Here is a 19799-nt window from a genome sequence, read left to right on the forward strand (position 1 = left end):
CCCACACTGTACGTACAGAGGGAACACTGTCACCCACACTGTACGTACAGAGGCATGACTGTCACCCACACTGTACGTACAGAGGCATCACTGTCACCCACACCGTACGTACAGAGGCATCGCTGTCACCCACACTGTACAGACAGAACATTGTAACACACACTGTACAGAGGGGAAGGTATAACTGAAATTGTAAATGCCTCCTGTTGATAAAATGGACTTTTCAAATTAACAAAGATTTGAAAAAACATTTGATTTGATGTGTCATTTGGTGAATATTTTTCCATATTACAGATCCTAATGGCAGAGATTTTATCGAATAACTTACAGCAATAAAGTAAAACTCTGTTGATGCCGGAAATTTAAAATAAAAACAGACAGTGCTGAAGACAGACGCTCAGCACATCCAGCAGCATCTGTGGAGAAGAAATGGAGTTAACGTCTTGAGTCCCATTTGAAGTTCTCAGGAAGTACCACTAGACTTGCAATGTCAACTCTGTTTCTCTCTGCAGATGCTGCCAGACCTGCTGAGTTGCTCCAGCACTGTCTGATTTGAACTGTACAGTGCTTCTCTGTGCCATCTCCAGTGAGACATAGAGTCAATAATGGATTAAGCCTGATTTTAAATGAACTCTAACAGCAGATCATCAAGCACCAACTCATTTTTCAATGAGAAACATATCGACTTACAGGAGGACCAGGTGGTCCCTGTATTCCTGCTTCACCTTTAGGACCTGTCAGACCCTGTAAGGAAGTAAATAAGAACTAGTTATCAGAAATATCGAGAGGCTCCTACATTGTGGAGATTTTGCCTTTCATTCTAAGTATTTATGTTATTGCAGAGGGTCTCCTGGTACTGTGGCAGTGTACCTACTGCTGGGCTAGATGGGGCAGGTTCAAACAAGGCAAGAATGAGAGGAGCAAAAAAAAGTTGCTGGAAAAGCTCAGCAAGTCTGGCAGCATCTGTGAAGGAAAAAACAGAGTTAACATTTTGGTTCCAGTGACCCTTCCACAGAACAGTTCTGAGGAAGGGTCACCGGACCTGAAACGTTAACTCTTGTTTTCTCCTTCACAGATGCTGCCAGACCTGCTGAGCTTTTCCACGACTTTGTTTTTGCTCCTGATTTACAGCATCCGCGGTTCTTTTGGTTTTTATTAAGAATGAGAAGAGATCTAATTGAGGTCTATAACATACTGGGAGAGATTGACAAAGTAGACGTAGAGAGGATGATTCCTCAAGTGAGGCAATCTAGAACGAGAGGTCATAGTTTTCAGATAAAGGGTAGCAGATTTAAAACAGAAGCAAGCAGGAATTACTTCTCTCAATGGGTCATGAACCTGTGAAATTCACTACCGTGGTCTGCCTTAGGACACTGTATACATTTAAGGAAGAAATGGACAGATTTTTAATTAGTAATGGGTTGAAGGTTTATGGAGTGTGGGCAGGAACGTGGAGTTGAAGCTGAGATGAGATCAGCCATGAGTGTATTAAATGGCAGAACAGCCTCGAGGGGCTGAATGGCCTCCTCCTGCTCTTTGTTCTTATGTTCAAGTCCGTCCTGCCTTGCAGGTGTGTGTCACAACACTGTTTAAGCAGGTTGATTTAATTGACTGTACACTGCTGCAGATCAGTATGGTAGGTTCACTGCTCCTTAAACAAGCTATGTTACTACCAGAACAGCACCAGAACCCTGGCTGAGTTACTTGAAGAAGGGTCTAGGCTTTCCTGCTCCTCTGATGCTGTGTTCATCCAGCTCTACACCTTGTTATCTGAGTTACTTGGTCATTGTTTTGAACTCAATGGGGCAGTCCCAATTATTCTCGGAGCATCACTGCACTGTCCAGCTTCTCAGTCTGTCTCTAATTTTCAATCAGATCTTGGTTGACTTGAATCTTAACTCCATTTTCCCGTTTTTGCTCCATATCCCTCGATCCCCTTACCCAACAAATATCAAGCAATCTCAGTCATTGACTGGAACTGACTTCCAGGTTCCAGTTTTTTGGGGGATAGAGAGAGAGAGAGAGAGGGAGAGAGATAGAAATTCACATTCATCTCTCCTTTGCATTGGAAAAGGATTCTTGCTCTTACTCCTGAGTGAACCCCTGAACTCTGCCAGCCCCCAAAAGGCGAAAGTTTCTCTTCACTGATTCTCTCGATGGTTTTAAAGACTCTGATTGAATCACCCACACGAAATTTCATACTGGGGAGAATACAACCCATACCTGTGCAGCCTGTTTTCATAGTTAACTCTTTAAACCACGGTATTGTTCCGGTGAAACTGTGCTTAGCCTATTAATCAGAGCGGAGTGGCTAGGGGCTGGAGCAGAGCAGACTGGGGACCGGAGTAGAGTGGGCTGGGCTGGGGGCTGGAGCGGAGTGGGCTGGGGACTGGAGCGGAGTGGGCTGGGGTTCACTCAGGAGTAAGAGCAAAATGGTTGTTGGACTGGAGGCTGGTGAGGGTGGTCAGGAACTTGTGAGCCTGGTCGGACCATGTGTGGAAGAGCCCTGCGCTGATCTACTGCAACATAATGTTTATCTGTAATCTGTTTATCTGACTGTAATGTTTATCCTTTTAACTTTATTTCTTACTTTCTAACTTACACTATGAATCACTGTAAAGTAATGTAACTTTTTTTTTCTCTATTTTGTACCTAAGATTTGTACCTAGGTACTTTGTAGATAAGATGGTGCAGTGAGGGGTAACACTGTAAACTTTTCACTGTACTTCTGTACTTGGGTACGCATGACAAGAAACTTAATTCTAATTCTAAAGAAACAACCTCTCTGCCTGGTCAGCCTTATGTGAAGAAATTTCATGGTCCTATATGAATAGAAACGAGGGATTTCTCACAGTTTCCTGATCAATATTTATTCCTCTAATGCCACCAGCAAGCAAGTTTGTGGGAGTTTGCTGTCTACAGATTACATTTGTGCACACAGACAGGTTGTTATACCAGGGAGTCCAGAACTAGGGGGTCAAAGTCTAAGGACATGGGGTAGGCCATTTAGGACTGAAATGAGGAGAAATGTCTTCACCCAGAGTGTGCAGAGCCTGTGGAATTCTTTGCCATAGAAAGTGGTTGAGGCCAAAACATTGAATGTTTTCACGAAGGAGTTAGATATAGTTCTTAGAGCTCAAGGGATCAAAGGGAATGGGGAGAAAACAGGAACAGGGGACGAAATTGGACGATCAGCTGTGATCCTGTTGAATGGCAGAGCAGGCTTGAAGGGCTGAATGGCCTCCATCTGTTCCTAGTTTCTATATTTCTGTGCTTCATGTGCATTAGCAGAATGTCCCTGAACCCCAACTCGATCACTGTCTGAACTATCGAGAAACGTACTCACAGTGGAACCTTTAGAACCTTTAGGACCAGGTGGACCCTGAAAAACAAATGCAAGAGTTAGTTTATTAATTGGTTAATGGGTTTTCAAACAATATCAGGAGCTAGATACAGCAAGGTGTAAGAAAAAAATGTACTGGCTCATTTCAAATTGAAGAAATCAGCTGGGGGTCATTGGCCAACCAAGCTTCAGTCGGCTAATTCTCAGAGGCATCTGTTTTATTGACAAATAAATGAGGTTGATCAAAGTAATAATTAGAAAGATTTTCTTGATTTACTTGGTATTTCAGACCCTTGATTCAGAAAACTTCAGAGGTTGGGGGATTTCCCTTTCCGAAGACTTGTAAGTTCAATGTGGCCTCTCTTGCAATGTTCTCTTGACACAAGCAGCTCTACAAAGCAATTTAGATGAGATCAACCCTCACACCCACCACACTCCACCCTCCACCCCAAGCTGAGGCGTACACTAAGTGAGATGCTGAATGGTACATGTAGAAATGCAAAGTTTATTAATCTCACATGAAGTTCCCCCATCAATAACTCTTCATACAGAAACCAATTTGAAACTTTTCATTAGACTTACATGCAGGCAGCATTTGTTTCATATTCCTTTCAATTATGGAGAAATACATTAATTATATTCATCTCTAGTTAATGAAGTAGTAATCATTGTTTTGATAGATTTGGTAAATTAGACATGAAGTAAATTAAACCAGTAAAAAGCATGTGGTGTAAGTTCTAGTCCTCAGGCTTTATAACCCTGGAGAGGCTAAAATCCTGCTTCTGTTTCTGAGGGGGCACCATGATTCTGAAATTGGTGAAAATGTTGGCAGTCTAAAACTGTTTGTCAGGAGACCACACTCACGGCTCTTAGAAGATGCAAGATTCTTGGTCAAAGGCAGCTTGATTTTGATTTTGATTTTATTGTCATGAGTACAGGGGGTCTGATAACGGCCAGAAAGAAGCTGTTCCTGAACCTGCTTGTGCGTGTGTTCAGGCTTCTGTATCTTCTGCCTGACGGAAGAGGTTGTAGGAGATCATTACCAGGGTGCGATGGGTCTTTGATGTTGGTCGCCTTTCCGTGGTAGCGAGCCGTGTAAATTGAGTCTGTGGATGGGAGGTAGTTGGATGGGATACTCTTCCAGTGAGAGGGACAGCCTGGAGATGGTGTGCTGGCTCTTCAAAGACAGCTTTTTAAATCAAGTCTTTCTCAATTGAGCAGCTTTGATTTTCTGCCCATTTGAAGAGGCTCCAAACATCCCCAAACCTGCCTTAAAGCACTACTTTGGAAAATGATTCATGCAACGGATTGGCAAAGATGTGAAAACATTTGATCAACATTGGACAATTAACTGACTAGTTTCTGTCATATTTGATACTTGCCGTTAATCCAGGAGGACCTGGAGGACCAATTGGACCAGATTGACCTTGGACACCCTGGAAGAGATAGACATCGATTGTAAGATTTGATTGGCTATGTAATGTTGTGGACTCATAATCCCGATTCAAATCCTACTGTCACTACTTTGAAAATTTCAGTTCAGTTTTAAAACTCAGCAAATAAAACTATATTAAAATTGGTATAAGTGACCATGAAGCTGTCAGATTGTTACAAACATCCCTTTGTCATCAATGTCCATTTGGGAAGGAAACTTGCTGTCCTCAGTGACTGTATGTGACTCTTGACTCATGCTGACTTGGGTGACCCCCAGTGACCACTCAGTTGTGTCAAACTTCTAGCAGCTTAAGCAGATAGTTCTCAGAACTTTCTCAAGACAACTAGATCGGACACTGAATGCTGGTAATTCCCACAGTCCAGAAATGGATAAAAAGAATCATTCTAATCTGTGTTCAATTCCAACAACATCACTATAGGGCTGCTCTCTCATCAGAGAGAGAGAGAGACGTCTGATGGTGGTTTAACCTGACGTTCACTACACCTCAGGTGATGGGTTGGGATGAAAAATGCTTTATGGTAACTTCAGCCAGAGTAGGAAATAGCGAGACTCTGCATTACAAAGCAGCCATCCAGCCAATTGAGCTAACCAATCCCTGAGATCAACACCAATAAAATTCAACTGGTTCTCCAGTAAAGAAGAATGTGTTTTGGATGAATCTGGCCTCTCAGGTACTTTGTTAGATGTTTCCTCCTGAGTTGGGTCCAATGTGAACAGTATAGGTGATAGATAACAATGGTTGGTCACCTCACTCAATGCTTACCGTGTCTCCTTTTGGACCTTGAGGTCCCTGAGGTCCTGGGATGCCTCGGTCACCTTTCTCACCCTGTTCTCCTGGAGGCCCAATCAAACCAATCAAACCAGGATGTCCCTGAAACACATGATATACAGTCACCAATCAACTTACACCCCAGCCCGAAGACAGTTCAATTCATGCTGACAATCTTTGACCAGTCAATCTTTGAGAATTACAAAGAACAAAGAAAATTACAGCACAGGAACAGGCCCTTCGGCCCTCCAAGCCTGCGCTGAATTATCTCTTATCATTGAGCTTGCTGAACTTCAATAGAACTTGGTTTAATGAAGGATTAGTTTTAAAAATTTCCACCCTTATTTTCAAATCCCTCCATGGCCTCACCCTTTCCTATCTCCATAAACCACAATCCTCCTTCCCCAATTCCCATTGGGGCCATACCTTCACCTGCCTGGACCCCAAACTCTGGAATTCCCTCCATAATCCTGTCTGCCCCTCTCCTCCTTGGTCCACCCATCCTAACAAATCCTTATGAGTGTCGGTGCCACATTTCAGCCTGCCTCATGGCACGTTTAAAGGACAGTGTTCACACTTGGGGAAGGAAGGACTCTCATGCACAATCATAACTCCCACTACTTTCTCAGTGGATGAGGCTTCAGGTACAACTGCAAAACATACCTTCTCACCCTTTGTACCAGGGTCACCTTTGAGGCCGGGCAATCCGGGAGGACCCTAAAAAACACAGTAAGATGTCACTGTCACCATGATCCTCACTACCTGCAGGTGAAATAAAATGTAACTTTGTTGACTACAAACCATTGGGCCTGGTGGTCCTGTTGGACCAGGGGGGCCTGGCAAACCTTGCTCGCCCTAAATTTAATCAAAAAAGAAAGAGTGTTAAACAGATCTATAGAGACAAGAGTGAGTTACTGAATTACACAGATTGTTAACAAATAAAATTGTGTTAGTCTGAAGGGGAATCATACTTACAACAGGACCTGGAATCCCTCGCAGCCCCTCGGAGCCTGGCTTACCTGGAGATCCTTGTGGACCAACTGGGCCAGTCTTACCTGCAGGACCTTCAGCACCAGGGTCACCCTGAGAAGAATGAGAGACGTCGTCAAGGTTCAATGACCGTTGCCACATAAGACATAAGTCTGGGAGAAGACCATTCAATAAGATCATAAGACCATAAGATATAAAGAGCAGGATTAGGCCATTGCCATCAGGTCTGCTCCACCATTCAATCATGGTTGATATTTTTCTTGACTCCATTCTCCTGCCTTCTCCCTGTAAACTTTGATCCCCTTACTAATCAAGAACCTATCTATCTCTGTCTTAAATACACTCAATGACTTGGCCTCCACATCCCTCTGCAGCAATGAATTCCATAGAATCACCACTCTCTGGTTGAAGAAATTCCTCCTCATCTCAGTTCTAAAGGGTTGTCCCTTCACCCTGAGGCTGCAAACTCAGGTCTTAGTCTCTCCCACTAGTGGAGACATCTTCTCCACTTTATCCAGGCCTCTCGGTATTCTGTAAGTTTCAAACTGATTTCCCCCATATCCTTCGAGACTCCATTGCGTACAGACCCAGGGTCCTCATATGACAAGCCCTTCATACCCAGGATCATTGTTGTAAACCTCCTCTGGACCCCTCCCAACACCAGCACATTCTTCCTTAGATATGGGGCCCAAAACTATCCACTATCTCTTCTTTGTCTAACTTGCTCATTACCTAGCTGATCATGGCTAATTCTGAACTCCACTCTCCCACATGTTCCCAATATCCTTCAATTCCCTGAGAATCTTTCCCAGCCTTAAATGTGTTCAATGACTCAGCAGTCCAGCCTTCAGGATAGAGAATTCCAAAGATTCACAACCCCGAGTGAAGACGTTCCTCCTCATCTCAGTCCTAGGTATTTGACCTTTTCTCCTGAGCATGTGATCCCATTTTCAAAAGGCATAGGGAGAAAGCTGGAACAGGATACTGAGTTGCACGATCAGCAATGTTCATATTGGTTGACATTGCAGTCTCAAAGGACCAAATGGCCTACCTGCTCTTATTTTATATGTTTCTAGATACCTCAAAGTGGGGAAACAGTCTCTATCTACCATATCAAGCTGCTTCAGAATCTTAAATGGATCTGAAAGAACCGTGGGTGCTGTAAATCAGAAACAAAAACAGAAGTTGCTGGAAAGGCTCAGCAGGTCTGGCAGTATCTGTGGATAGAAAATCAGAGTTAATGTTTCTCAATTCTGAGGAAGGGCCACCGGACCCCGAAATGTTAACTCTGATTTTCTCTTCACAGATGCTGCCAGACCTGCTGAGCTTTTCCAGCAACTTCTGTTTTGTTTAAACTTCAGAATCTTGTATTTTTCAATGAGACCATCTCTCATTCTTCTAAATTTCAGAGAATATCGAGACATCCCTTATTGGAACCAGTCTGGTGAGCAATCTCTGAACTGTCTCCAAATGAAGTGTATCTTTTTAAGGTTTTGGAGTAGATTTGTAGCTCGGGTTGTGGGTGTTGAGGTTGGTTGGCTCGCCGAGCTGGTGTGTTGTTCCACAGACATTTCGTTACCGTGCTTGGTAACATCCATTGCAACGGACCCCAGAGTTTAAAAGCCAGGCGGGAAAACACACCGACGCTTCATCAGAGGCTAAACTGAGGATGTTACCAAGCACGGTAACGAAACGTCTGTGGGACAACAAACCAGCTCGGCGAGCCAACCAACCTCAACGAAGTGTATCTTTGCTGAGACATGGAGACCAAAACTGCTCATAGTCCTCCAGTTGTGTGGTGAAGAAAGCTCAATAATATCATAGCACGACTGCATTATTTCTGTACACCAATTCTCAACAATAAACTGTGTGATGGTGTAGCTTGGTATAAAGACAGAGTAAGATGTATAGCTGCATGAATCATTAAAAGTTGGCAGGACAGCTAGAGGAGCTGTTAATGAAACAAATAATTTTCCAGGATTCATTAACGTCAGGGTCAGTTCAGGTCAGCACTGAGGGAGCGCCGCACTGTCGGAGGATCAGTGCGGACGGAGCACCGCACTGTCGGAGGGTCAGTGCTGAGGGAGTGCCGCACTGTCGGAGGGTCAGTGCTGAGGGAGTGCCGCACTGTCGGAGGGTCAGCACTGAGGGAGCGCCGCACTGTCGGAGGGTCAGCGCTGCGGGAGTGCGCACTGTCGGAAGGTAAGTGCTGAGGAAGTGCTGCACTGTCGGAGGGTTAGTGCTGAGGGAGTGGACACTGTCGGAGGGTCAATGCTGAGGGAGTGCAGCACTGTCACAGGGTCAGTGCTGACGGAGTGCCGCACTGTCAGAGGGTCAGTGCTGAGGGAGCGCCGCACTGTCGGAGGGTCAGTGCTGAGGGAGCACTGCACTTTCGGAGGGTCGCATTGAGGGAGCGGGCATTGTCGGACGGTCAGTGCTGAGGGAGTGCCGCACTGTCGGAAGGTCAGTACTGAGGGAGCGCTGCACTGTCAGAGGGTCAGTGCTGAGGGGGTGCCGCACTGTCGGAGGGTCAGTGCTGAGGGCGTGCCGCACTGTTGGAGGCTCAGCGCTGAGGGAGCACCGCACTGTTGGAGAGTCAGTGCTGAGGGAGTGCTGCACTGTCGGAGGGTCAGTGCTGAGGGAGTGCCGTACTGTTGGAGGGACAGTGCTGAGGGTGTGCTGTACTGTTGGAGGGTTACTACTGAGGGAGCGCCGCACTGTCGGAGGAACAGTGCTGAGGGAGCGGTGCACTGTTGGAGGGTCAGTGCTGAGGGAGTGCTTTTGGTCAGAGCCAGTTTGGAGCACTGTTTATGTCATTACAGTTTGAAAAGAAACCCCAGCGTTTACACCTGTCCAGCATCAATTTGCCAGAATGAGAGCTGGGCCCAAGAGACTGTGTTGTAATAACAGTTCATGTAAATGTTGTGAATAATCCCTGGACGTTAGCAGATTAAACTGGATTTGATCAAAGTGTTTTAAAATAATGGTGGGAATTGACAAAGTTTAGTGGGCTGCAATACTTGGCTAGTTGACTTGCCCAGAAGAAGTGTTTGAAGATACAAATACAGTTGACAGATTGATGTACACACTTGTGTTTGAACCTGCTAATTCCATGGACACAATCCCGACGTGTTTAAAAGGGGATGCAGAATGACTTGTTAAAGGATTGTGTTCTCAATGTGGTGATATGGCATGAACCTGGGTTAATGAGATCAGACCACCCGGGTTCACTGGAGTAATGCAGCTTGTACAATCGTCAGAGAGCTGACTGTGATTCTCTGTGTCACGTACCTTTGCTCCTTTCTCTCCTTGTCTCCCCTCAGGACCTGCAGGACCATGAGGACCCTGAACAACACAAAAGAAAAACTTTGCAAAGGCATTGTCTTTAACAGAAGAAGCAATCACAGACTTTGAAAATACTCAGAATTTATTGGTGTATGTTTGAGAGAGAGAGAGTGTGTGTGTGTGCACACGCACGCAAGTCTGTGTAAGAGCATTTATGTGCACGTGCATGTGTGTCTGTGTGTGCATGTGTGTGTGTGTGTGCATGTGTGTCTGGTTGTGCATGTGTGTCTGTGTGTGCAAATGTGTCTGTGTGTGCATGTGTGTCTGTGTGTGCATGTGTGCCTGGTTGTGCATGTGAGTGAGAGTGTATATACGTATGTTTGCATGTGTGAGAGAGTGTGTGCATGTGCGTGTGAGTGTGAGCGTGTGTGTGTCTGTGTGTGTGAGTGTGTGTGTCTGTGTGTGTGTATATGTGTGTGCATGTGTTACAAGGATTGATGGATGTTTGTGTGTGTGATTGTCTGTGAACGTGCCCTATGTGAGTATGTGTTGCAGGGATACTGTTGGTTATGTGTGCACGTGTGCTTAATGAGTTGCAGAGATAATGTTGGTGTGTTCATACTCACCCTCTTTCCTGGAGGACCAGGTGGTCCTGCTTCACCAGTTGGACCAGGAGAGCCCTAGAAATAGAAAGGTGACATCAGAACCTTCCGTCCTGTCACGAATGAACAGCTCACAGGAATCTGGGCCAATCATATGGCCACACTCTGACACATTCCCCGTCTCCATCACGAGCAATCCCTTCCAGCCCCAAAATCTCCAGCCCTAAGTTTTGTTCAAACAACAAGCCAAAAGATTTTTCTTGGTCCTTCAGTCTGGAAATCAATTTTCTCACTGGGGTTCTTCTTTCTGAATATTTTTGCCTGGATTTTGGTCCAATAATGGTGTCCTTTCCCTCAGCCCATGACACCTTCACCCTCTCTGCCATCTTCGTTTGATTGACACAGTGCGAGTAAATCCATGACCGTCCACCTTCAGTTTGAATTCGGGGCACTCAGTCTGGCTTTCCCATCCCTAATGCAGGGTCAGTGAGACTGCTCCCCCCCGATAATGTCCAGTTTAACGTCCTCTGCTCTCAGCAGCATTGTATCTCACTTCAATTGCTGACCTCTCATTTATCCAAACCTCCATCAAGCCTAACCCTAACCCTATCGCAAGCAATGTCCTTTCTCAACTTACAATCTGTCCTGGTTCACCATCTTCTCCCTTGTCTCCTGGAGGTCCATCTTGGCCCTGTGGTGAAAGAAAGGCCTCGTTATGAGGGGCTAGTGGCTATTTCATATCCTTTAACGCTATTCAGAGTATTTGTCATCTCCAACACTAGGACAAGGTCTTTTTAATAATTAATACCATGAAATTCAGAACATCAATCACAAAAGGAAAATATAGATTACAAACTATAATATCCAATTATTGTGGCACTTTTAAGCTGGGAGACTGGATTCATTCTCTGAAAGGGTTTATAATGACCAATTGCATTGATTATGCTACTAAACAGCATTTCTCCATTAACTAAAACTATCTTAACCTTACCGGAGGTCCTGCTTCACCAGGGGGACCGGGGTCACCAGGGAAACCAACTGGTCCCTAAGGAAAACAGGAGAAAAAGCAAAATATTAGTGATAGCAGATCTAAGTGAGGAGAAAGAGAGGAGAGAGTCTGCAGCAGGTAAAGTGCCAGGGGGGTTCTGCATTTGGATAAAACCCCTTTGATTGTGGTAGGGAGACATCAGTTTGACAGTCACAGGTCATGTAGAGCAGGGATGTCCCATTGCAGTTATAAAAGGGCCTCAGTAAGAGCAGTACAGTTATAATCTCCCTGTCTAAGAAAGGGTATACTCTCCACAAAGGGAGAGCAGCGGATGTTCACTTGGCTGATACTGGGGATGACAGGACTGTCCTAGGAGGAAAGGTTGGTTTGACTGAACCTGTAGTCACTGGAGTTTAGAATGATGAAAGGGAATGTAATTGAAACCTATAAATCTCCCACAGGGCTGGATGTGGGGAGGAAGTTATCCCTGGATTGGGGAGTCTGGAACCAGGGAACACAGTCTCAGGATACAGGGTAGACCATTTGAGATTGAGATGAGTCAACACTTCTTCACTCAGAGAGTGGGGAACCTGTGGAATTCACTACCACACAAGGCGTGGAGGCCAAGTCGCTGAATATATTCAAGAAAGAGACGGATACTGTTTTTAGATGTTAAAGACATCAAGAGGTATGGGGGGGAAGTGGGGATTGTGGCATTGAGATAGAGGATTAGTCGTGATCATATTGAGTGGTGGAGCAGGCTTGAAGGACTGAACGACCTACTGCTGTTCCTAGATTCTATATTTTTATGGGACTGGATCTTACCACAGTAAGAGGGCGGGGGATGGGGGAGAAGCAGAGACAGAACAAGCTCTCCTGCTAAATTTACAACACATGAAATAAAGTGCTCTGATTAAATATTTGAAGGAGAAATCTGGTTGTGGGGCTGAGATTAAGGTTTACAGTCCACCATCTCTCTAGGAAGTCAGCTGCCATTGGAAACCTCAGGGAACATCAGAGGTTTGGTAAAGAACATATGTCTTAACAGGCTAACAACAAAGGATGTAGAGACTTTGTTCAAGTAATTCAGAGAGCTGCTGACTGTAGTGCAGGAGATATTTTATATATAAACTGTCAAAAGACTGCTGATAAAGCAGCAGCTGAAGATGTGTTTAGGAGATGGAAGCACGAAGATGTGTGTATGTAATTGGTTTAGGAAGAGAAGATGGTGAATATTACTGAGAGCACATTCTCCTGACAGGACAGTCAGACTGGAATATGTCATGTGCTCTCCTCAGAATAGATATCAGCAGCGTTGCTTTTCTTGTTATATATAGATGGCCTAGACTTGGAACAAGGGAGTAAAACTGCAAACTTTGTGAATCATACAAAAACGTTGCGATTTAGTGACAGCAGAAAATTCTGGAAATACAGTACTCAGTAGGTCAGGCTGCATCAGTGCAGAGAGAAATAGAGTTAATGCTTCAGCTTTGTACTGAAAGGTCATTGGACTGAAACATTAATTCTGATTCTCGCTCCACAGATGCTGTCTGATGCAGTGAATACGTCCCGCATTTTCTCTTTTCATTTCAGAATTCCAGCACCCGCAATATTCTGTATTTTTATTCATAATGTAGTGACTGTAAGTAGGATGATTACAGACACCAGGAAGACACACGTCCTGTGCAAACACACAGCAGAGACAACTTGATGTTCACTGTCATCAGAATGGAACCATGTTGAGGGGTTGGAAGAGCAGAGGAAGCTGGGGGTCCATGTTGCCAAATCTTTGAAGGTAGCGCAAGTTGACAAAGTGAGCAAATGTACACACCACTGATTTGTAAATCAGGGAGTTAAGTGTGAAAAGAAAGAATCATGTTAAACTTTTACTCACTAATTAGAATCAAGCTGAATATTGTCTCATGTTTTCAGCAGCACACTTGAAGGAAGATGTGAGAGGGAGCAGTAGGGATTTACTAAATGGTACCAGGGTTGAGGAATCTTTGAAAAGAGGGAGACCTGAGAAGCTGGGATTGTTTTCCTCAGGCCAGAGAGGTTTAAGGGGAGAGTCAATTGAGGTGTTTGGGACAGGAGGTTGAAATGAGGACGGATTTATGTAAAGCAAATAAGGAGTAACTATTTCCTCTGGTCAATGAATTGGTAAAAAGAGGTCGTAAAATTAAGACCACTGCCAAAAAAAAACTAGTGCTGAACCAAGGGGAGATGTAGCTTGTTACAGCTAGAATTCTTGACCTGAAAGGATTGTGAGAAGTGGAATTGAAAATGCAATCAGACATAATCCACCTGAAGGAAACAAATGTGTGAATTTTTCAGGGACATCTAGGTTGTGAGATGAAATTTGATATCTCCTTTAAAAAGCCAAACAGCACAAGAGGCAGAATGATACACATGCACAGAGCTACTGGGTACTGTGAGCAGCTTTACAGAAGGAGAGGAGCAGACCACATATTTTTAATGTCATTTGGTCTGTAAGCTGAAATGGAAGTTGGACTGATTTATTTGACAAACTGGGACGTTTGACAATTTGAAAACTAAGTGTTGAATATTGATGAGCTGTGCCGTACACTGTTGCTTTTTGGAAGCAAAAAGAGAGGAATGTCGAGTTTGAACAGTGTACAGAATTCCTGAGTTAAAGAAATTCTACCTGGCAACAGCTGTTTCATTGGGTGTTAAAAAGCTGTCAATTATCAAGAGTGGAAAATATCCAAAGCCTGCAGACACATGGAATCCTCCCTCGCTCTCTCTCATTCTGTGCAAAGGAAATCCAAGAAAGTTTAAAAAGAACAAATTCTTACGAGAAGTGATCTAAGATCACCTGATCACCCATCGAATTGAAGGATGACATAACCGTATAGACAACTGTGGCCTATGTTTGCAAACCTCAAGAGGACTGTGAGAGAAAAAAACCTTATACCTTGTGGTCTGGACTTTTGATCAGTAGAATTTTGCTCTCCCTGTCTGTATTCTTTATCCAGCCACAGTATCTGTGTAAAATCATTTGACTTTTGTCTGTCTTCATTGTGATTGAGTTTGTGTGTGTTTGGGGTTTTGAAGGGGTAGGTTGGATCAAATAATAAATCTATTCTTTTCTGCTCTTGTTAAAGTTAGGTGTGTTACAAAAAAAAGGATGATTTTTACGAAAGTAACCTGGTCTGAATTGTTTATGTCCTGAGTAGCAGTTAGTCAGGTAAATGTGTCATCCTGGTGGTCTTGTTGAGTTTTGATACATTTCATGATGGAATGTGGAACTGTTGGGAATGATTATTCATACATTCCACCCAGTGACAGCAGGAAGATAGGAAGCAGCTGACTGGGAGCGAATGGTAGAAATATTTGTGTACTCACAGGACTTCCTTTTGGACCATCATCCCCAGGAGGACCTTTAGGACCTGGAGGTCCAGCAGCACCAGATGGTCCAGATTCACCTTTCTCGCCTCGTTCACCTTTAGGTCCCTGCACAGCACCAAGAAAACTCTTTACTTGTAAAGAATAAGACAAAGCATGAGCTGTATGCCTTTCCAACCTGATTACAATTAACATGCCAATACACAGGAATTAGAAACAGGAGTAGGCCACTCAGCCCATCGTGCCTGCTCTGCTATTCAATAAGATCGTGGCTGATCTGATTACTCTGCATTCATGTTTAGCACCAATAACTCAACACCCCATTGTTTATCAAGAATCTATCCACCCCTGCCTTAAAACATTCAAAGACTCTGTTTCTAATCTCTTTTGAGGAAGTGAGTTTCAAAGACTCATGAGCTTCTGAGAGAGAAGAACCTAAACTGATTTATTTTTCTTCTGCATTCTCTCACACGGGAAACATCCTCTCCACATCTACCTCCTCAGGACCCCTCAGGGTCCAATAAATTTCAATAAGATCATTAGACCAGAAGTTGTGGGTGCAAGAGGAGGCCTTTCAGCCCATCGAATCTGCTTTGCCATTCAATGACGTCATGGCTGACCTGATAATCATCAACTCCCACTTTCCTGCCTTTTCCCCATAACCTTTGGCTCTATGACTGATTGAAAATCTGTCCATTTTAGCCTTGAATATGCTTAATGATCCAGCCTTGACAGCTCTCTTTGACTCAAGTCACCTCTTATTTTTCTGACCTCCAGTAGATACATGCCAACCTTATCTAATTTTTCCTTAGAAAATGATCCTCCCTTACTAAATAACAATCTGGGAAACCGCAGAACTGCTTCCACTGAACTGACATCCTTCCTTAAATAAAGAGATCAATACAGGTCACAGTACTACAGATGTGGTCTCACTAGTGCCCTGTATAATTTAAACATAAGCTCTGTACTTTGTATTCTATTCCCCTTCTAATAAATGATAACACTCTAATAGCTTTCATGATTACTTGCTGTACCTGCAGACTAACCTTTTGTAATTCATGTTCTAAGACACTTTCTATCTGAGAGCTCTGCAATCAATTATGACTGAGATAAAATGCTCACTTTTTACTCTTTGTGCCAAATGGCCAATTTAACATTTCCCCACATAATACTCCATTTGTCAGACCTTTGTCTACTCACAATCTATCTTATAAAGCTATTTAGCTTCCTTATGTCCACTTCTGAACTTATTCTCCCATCCAGCCTTTGGCCTTGCACAGTGCAATCTCCCTCCACATTCCCGTTTGGAACATATTCATTTTGACTCATTGAACAAGAACAAGAACAAGACAGCGAAAGAAGGGGAGGGTTGCTGGGGATAGAGGGGTCAGGATACCTGGGCAGAAGAGGAGTCAGTTCTGTTATACAGACCACTGAGACACATACTGGAACTCTTCAAAGGACAACAAGTCAATCACTTACTGGCATTCCCAAATATCCTGGAGGTCCTGGTGCTCCTGCCTCTCCAGTGTCACCCTGGAGCAGAAACAGAGGGTTAGTGAAATATAGAAACTACCAAGACTATAACAGCTAATCCTAGCAGGGGGTGTGGGGCTGAATGGTTAATGTATTAGGTTCAGTTTAATTGAAGTAGCAACAGATCAGGAAAAAACAGCATATAGTGAGTTCAAGATCCAGCACCAATACAGAACACTCCCAAACTTGTATGGAGGGAGCTCCAAAATATCGGAGGGTTGGTGCTGAGGGAGCACTGCACTGTTGGAGGGTCAGTGCTGAAGGAGAGCTGCACTGTTGGAGGGTCAGTGCTGAGGGAATGCCGCACTATCAGAGGGTCAGTGCTGAGGGAGCGCTGCACTGCTGGAGGGTCAGTGCTGAGGGAGTGCCGCATTGTCAGAGGGTCAGTGCTGAGGGAGAGCTGCACTGTTGGAGAGTCAGCGCTGAGGGAGCGCCGCACTGTCAGAGGGTCAGCGCTGAGGGAGCGCCGCACTGTCGGAGGGTCAGTGCTGAGGGAGCGCCGCACTGTCGGAGGGTCAGTGCTGAGGGAGTGCCGCACTGTCGGAGGGTCAGTGCTGAGGGAGTGGGCACCGTCGGAGGGTCAGTGCTGAGGGAGTGGGCACTGTCAGAAGGTCAGTGCTGAGGGAGTGGGCACTGTCGGAGGGTCAGTGCTGAGAGAGTGGGCACTGTCGGAGGGTCAGTGCTGAGGGAGAGCCGCACTGTAGGAGGGTCAGTCATGTCACTTTTCATTTTCCATTAGGATCGGAATGCAGAGTAAAATACATTGCAAACAATTACTCTCCAGTTAACACTGACCCTCACAGGTATCTGTAAGCAATGCCTAATGCAATACATCAGTGTGTTGTGGTGAATTCATGTTCACTGCTGCTCAGTCACATTAAAGAGCTCCTCCTCCAGAACCCACAGCCAATCACATTGTTTAGTTTGAAAACAGAAACAGAATGCAGACAGTACCTTCTGGCCCACAGCTCCTGGGTTTCCAACTCCGCCTGCAGGACCTTGTGGACCCTAAAATGCAAACAATACATTGGAGATTACGGCACAACAAAGGAGCTGTTTAGAGGACCGACTTCCGTCTGGGTTCCTCAAAAATGACATTCTAAATACACATTCCTTCAACAGCTGTGGCTGGTTCTATCTCTAGTCAGGCGAATGCAATGTCGCCATTTGTTAATATAACAGCTGTTAAATAAACAGTAACATGTGTCATTTCCAGTCTCTCCCCCACTTCAAACACCATGTGATTCTAGTCAGGGTAATGTTTGTAAATCTAAATTCTTTGAGACTGTTGTTTTTGAAACTTATATACAGTCTCAAAATCTTTCCCTTTGTTGATCTTAACACTCACTCTGAAAAACCAATTTGCTCAAGTTGTTACATTAAATAAACATGAGGATCACGGGGCACGAACCACCAGGATTCCCAGCTTTCTGCTTCTCTCAGCTGAGGGCCTAGTGGGTACTTCACTGGACAAGTAATCCAGAATCAGGCTAATGAACTCGGATCATAAGTTCGAATCCCACTACAGCAGATGGTGAAATTGATCTTCAGTAAAAGTCTGGAACAAAAAAATTGATTTAAAGGTGACCTTGTGATCACTGCCAATTGTCATTAAAACTGCTCAGGTTCACTAATGTCCTTTATATGGTTACTTAATATCCTTACCCAGTCTGGCCTACATGTTATTCCAGATGCACAGCAATATGGTTGACTCTGAAATAACCGAGCAAGACACTCAAAGGGTAATTAGAGATGGACAACAAGAGCTGGCCTCACCAGTGATGGTCACGTCCCAAAAATGAACAAATAAAACAATTTGGATGGTTAAATGGTTCACAAAATTTGTCTCAGTGCTATCCATTGATGCCAGGACAGATATAACATGGGGTTAGATACAGGGTAAAGCTCCTTCTACACTGTCTACTTCAAACACTCCCAGGACACGGACAGCACGGGGTTAGATACAGAGTAAAGCTCCCTCTACACAGTCTCTATCAAACACTTCCAGGACAGGGAGAGCACAGGTTAGATACAGAACAAAGCTGTCTCTACTCTGTTGAACATTACAGAGTCTGTCCTTCTCCCAATCTCCTGCCTTACTTCTCATTTGCAATATTTGGTTATTTCTGTGACCTGGTTCTCTCTGGGCTATCTGTGTTACTCATTGACAGAGACGCTGCCACATTGTTTGAACGAGGTTCCGACTTAACAAGAAGCTAAGTGTTTTACTGTGAGTGAACATTGGTGCATGTCTGTATCTCTGAGTAGCTATCAGCTTGCAGCCAAACTGCATTTGCTGCATGTGTAAACAGATCACTGCAGTATGGTGGGGAACCTGAGAAGTGAATGATGGAGACAGAGAGAAGGGTATGCTGATTTGCTGAGATATAGAGGGTGGGAGCAGACAGGTCTGCACCGATCAAGTGGGTCACATGATTATATCGGTGTCCCCGGGGACTTTGTATTGTGTTGAAATGGGCACCAAAACTCAATGAAGGACAAACCTTGGAGCAAAGTCTCACCATGTGATTTAACTCAATTCGTCCAACTGTTACATCAAATGGGAAAAGTGTAAATTGAGAAACATATTGTTTTCCTTTCAATGGGATTGATATAACAGGCTGCAAAATAAACTCTCAATGGCCCTAGAACCCTCTGCATTATCTGTGTTCCTTCAATTCTGGCTTTGATTTCCATCAACCCATCATTAGCCTTTAGTTCCCTGGATTCTAACATCTGGAATTCCCTCCCTAACTCTCACCATTTCCCACTCCTCCGTTAGGATGCTCCTTAAAACAAAGGTCATTGATCAGGTTTTGGGGTCACATGCCAAATTCTGAAGCTGGTTTTGCCTCCTCCTGTGAGCTGTGGAACATTTAACTCCATGGAAGGTTCTATATAAATGTACAATGTTGTAAAATTGAATGGATGAGCTGTCAAAACATTCAGCACAATGTTGGGATTGATGCAAAAAGGTTTTGAATTCCAGCAAGCCATGTTTTCTGTTACACATTGCCAGTACAGTTAGAGAGCAGGGTAAACCATTCAAAAGGATGAACACTTACATCTGCCCCTGGTGCACCAGATGGGCCTCTGGGTCCTGGAGGCCCAGGGGGACCCTGCCAATGGAAACATTAGATAATCAATCACATTATCATCATCACCACATTCCAAAATACACGCACAAACAAATCCACAGTGAAGTCATGAAGCTTGTGATGGAAACAACACACAAACTCTCATAAACACAGACACAGACACACACACAGTTTCTCTCACATACCCACTCGCGCGCGTGTGCGCGCACACACACACACACACACACACAGTCTCTCCTCTCTCTCTCTCACACTCACACACACACTCTCTCTCTCTCACACACACACACTCTCTCTATCACACGCAGACACATACACACACACACACACACACACACACACACACAGAGTCTCTCTCACACACAT

General features: G+C 44.4%; 1 protein-coding gene across 1 annotated transcript in view; it reads right to left on the reverse strand.

Annotated features, from left to right (window-relative positions):
* Nucleotides 1–19799, reverse strand: part of col5a1 (procollagen, type V, alpha 1) — a 199447-nt gene that overhangs the window by 17970 nt on the left and 161678 nt on the right. The window contains exons 46-60 of the mRNA XM_048613423.1: nucleotides 19401–19454; nucleotides 17290–17343; nucleotides 16282–16335; nucleotides 14800–14907; nucleotides 11437–11490; nucleotides 11083–11136; nucleotides 10470–10523; nucleotides 9850–9903; nucleotides 6544–6651; nucleotides 6370–6423; nucleotides 6232–6285; nucleotides 5563–5670; nucleotides 4726–4779; nucleotides 3347–3382; nucleotides 691–744 (exon numbers count right to left, since the gene is read on the reverse strand). Coding sequence (XP_048469380.1) covers nucleotides 691–744; nucleotides 3347–3382; nucleotides 4726–4779; nucleotides 5563–5670; nucleotides 6232–6285; nucleotides 6370–6423; nucleotides 6544–6651; nucleotides 9850–9903; nucleotides 10470–10523; nucleotides 11083–11136; nucleotides 11437–11490; nucleotides 14800–14907; nucleotides 16282–16335; nucleotides 17290–17343; nucleotides 19401–19454 — 954 coding nt within the window. The remainder of the gene's footprint in view (nucleotides 1–690; nucleotides 745–3346; nucleotides 3383–4725; nucleotides 4780–5562; nucleotides 5671–6231; nucleotides 6286–6369; nucleotides 6424–6543; nucleotides 6652–9849; nucleotides 9904–10469; nucleotides 10524–11082; nucleotides 11137–11436; nucleotides 11491–14799; nucleotides 14908–16281; nucleotides 16336–17289; nucleotides 17344–19400; nucleotides 19455–19799) is intronic.

Source organism: Rhincodon typus, chromosome 28 (genome assembly GCF_021869965.1).
Source record: "Rhincodon typus isolate 14 chromosome 28, sRhiTyp1.1, whole genome shotgun sequence".
Taxonomy (NCBI): Eukaryota; Metazoa; Chordata; class Chondrichthyes; order Orectolobiformes; family Rhincodontidae; genus Rhincodon; species Rhincodon typus.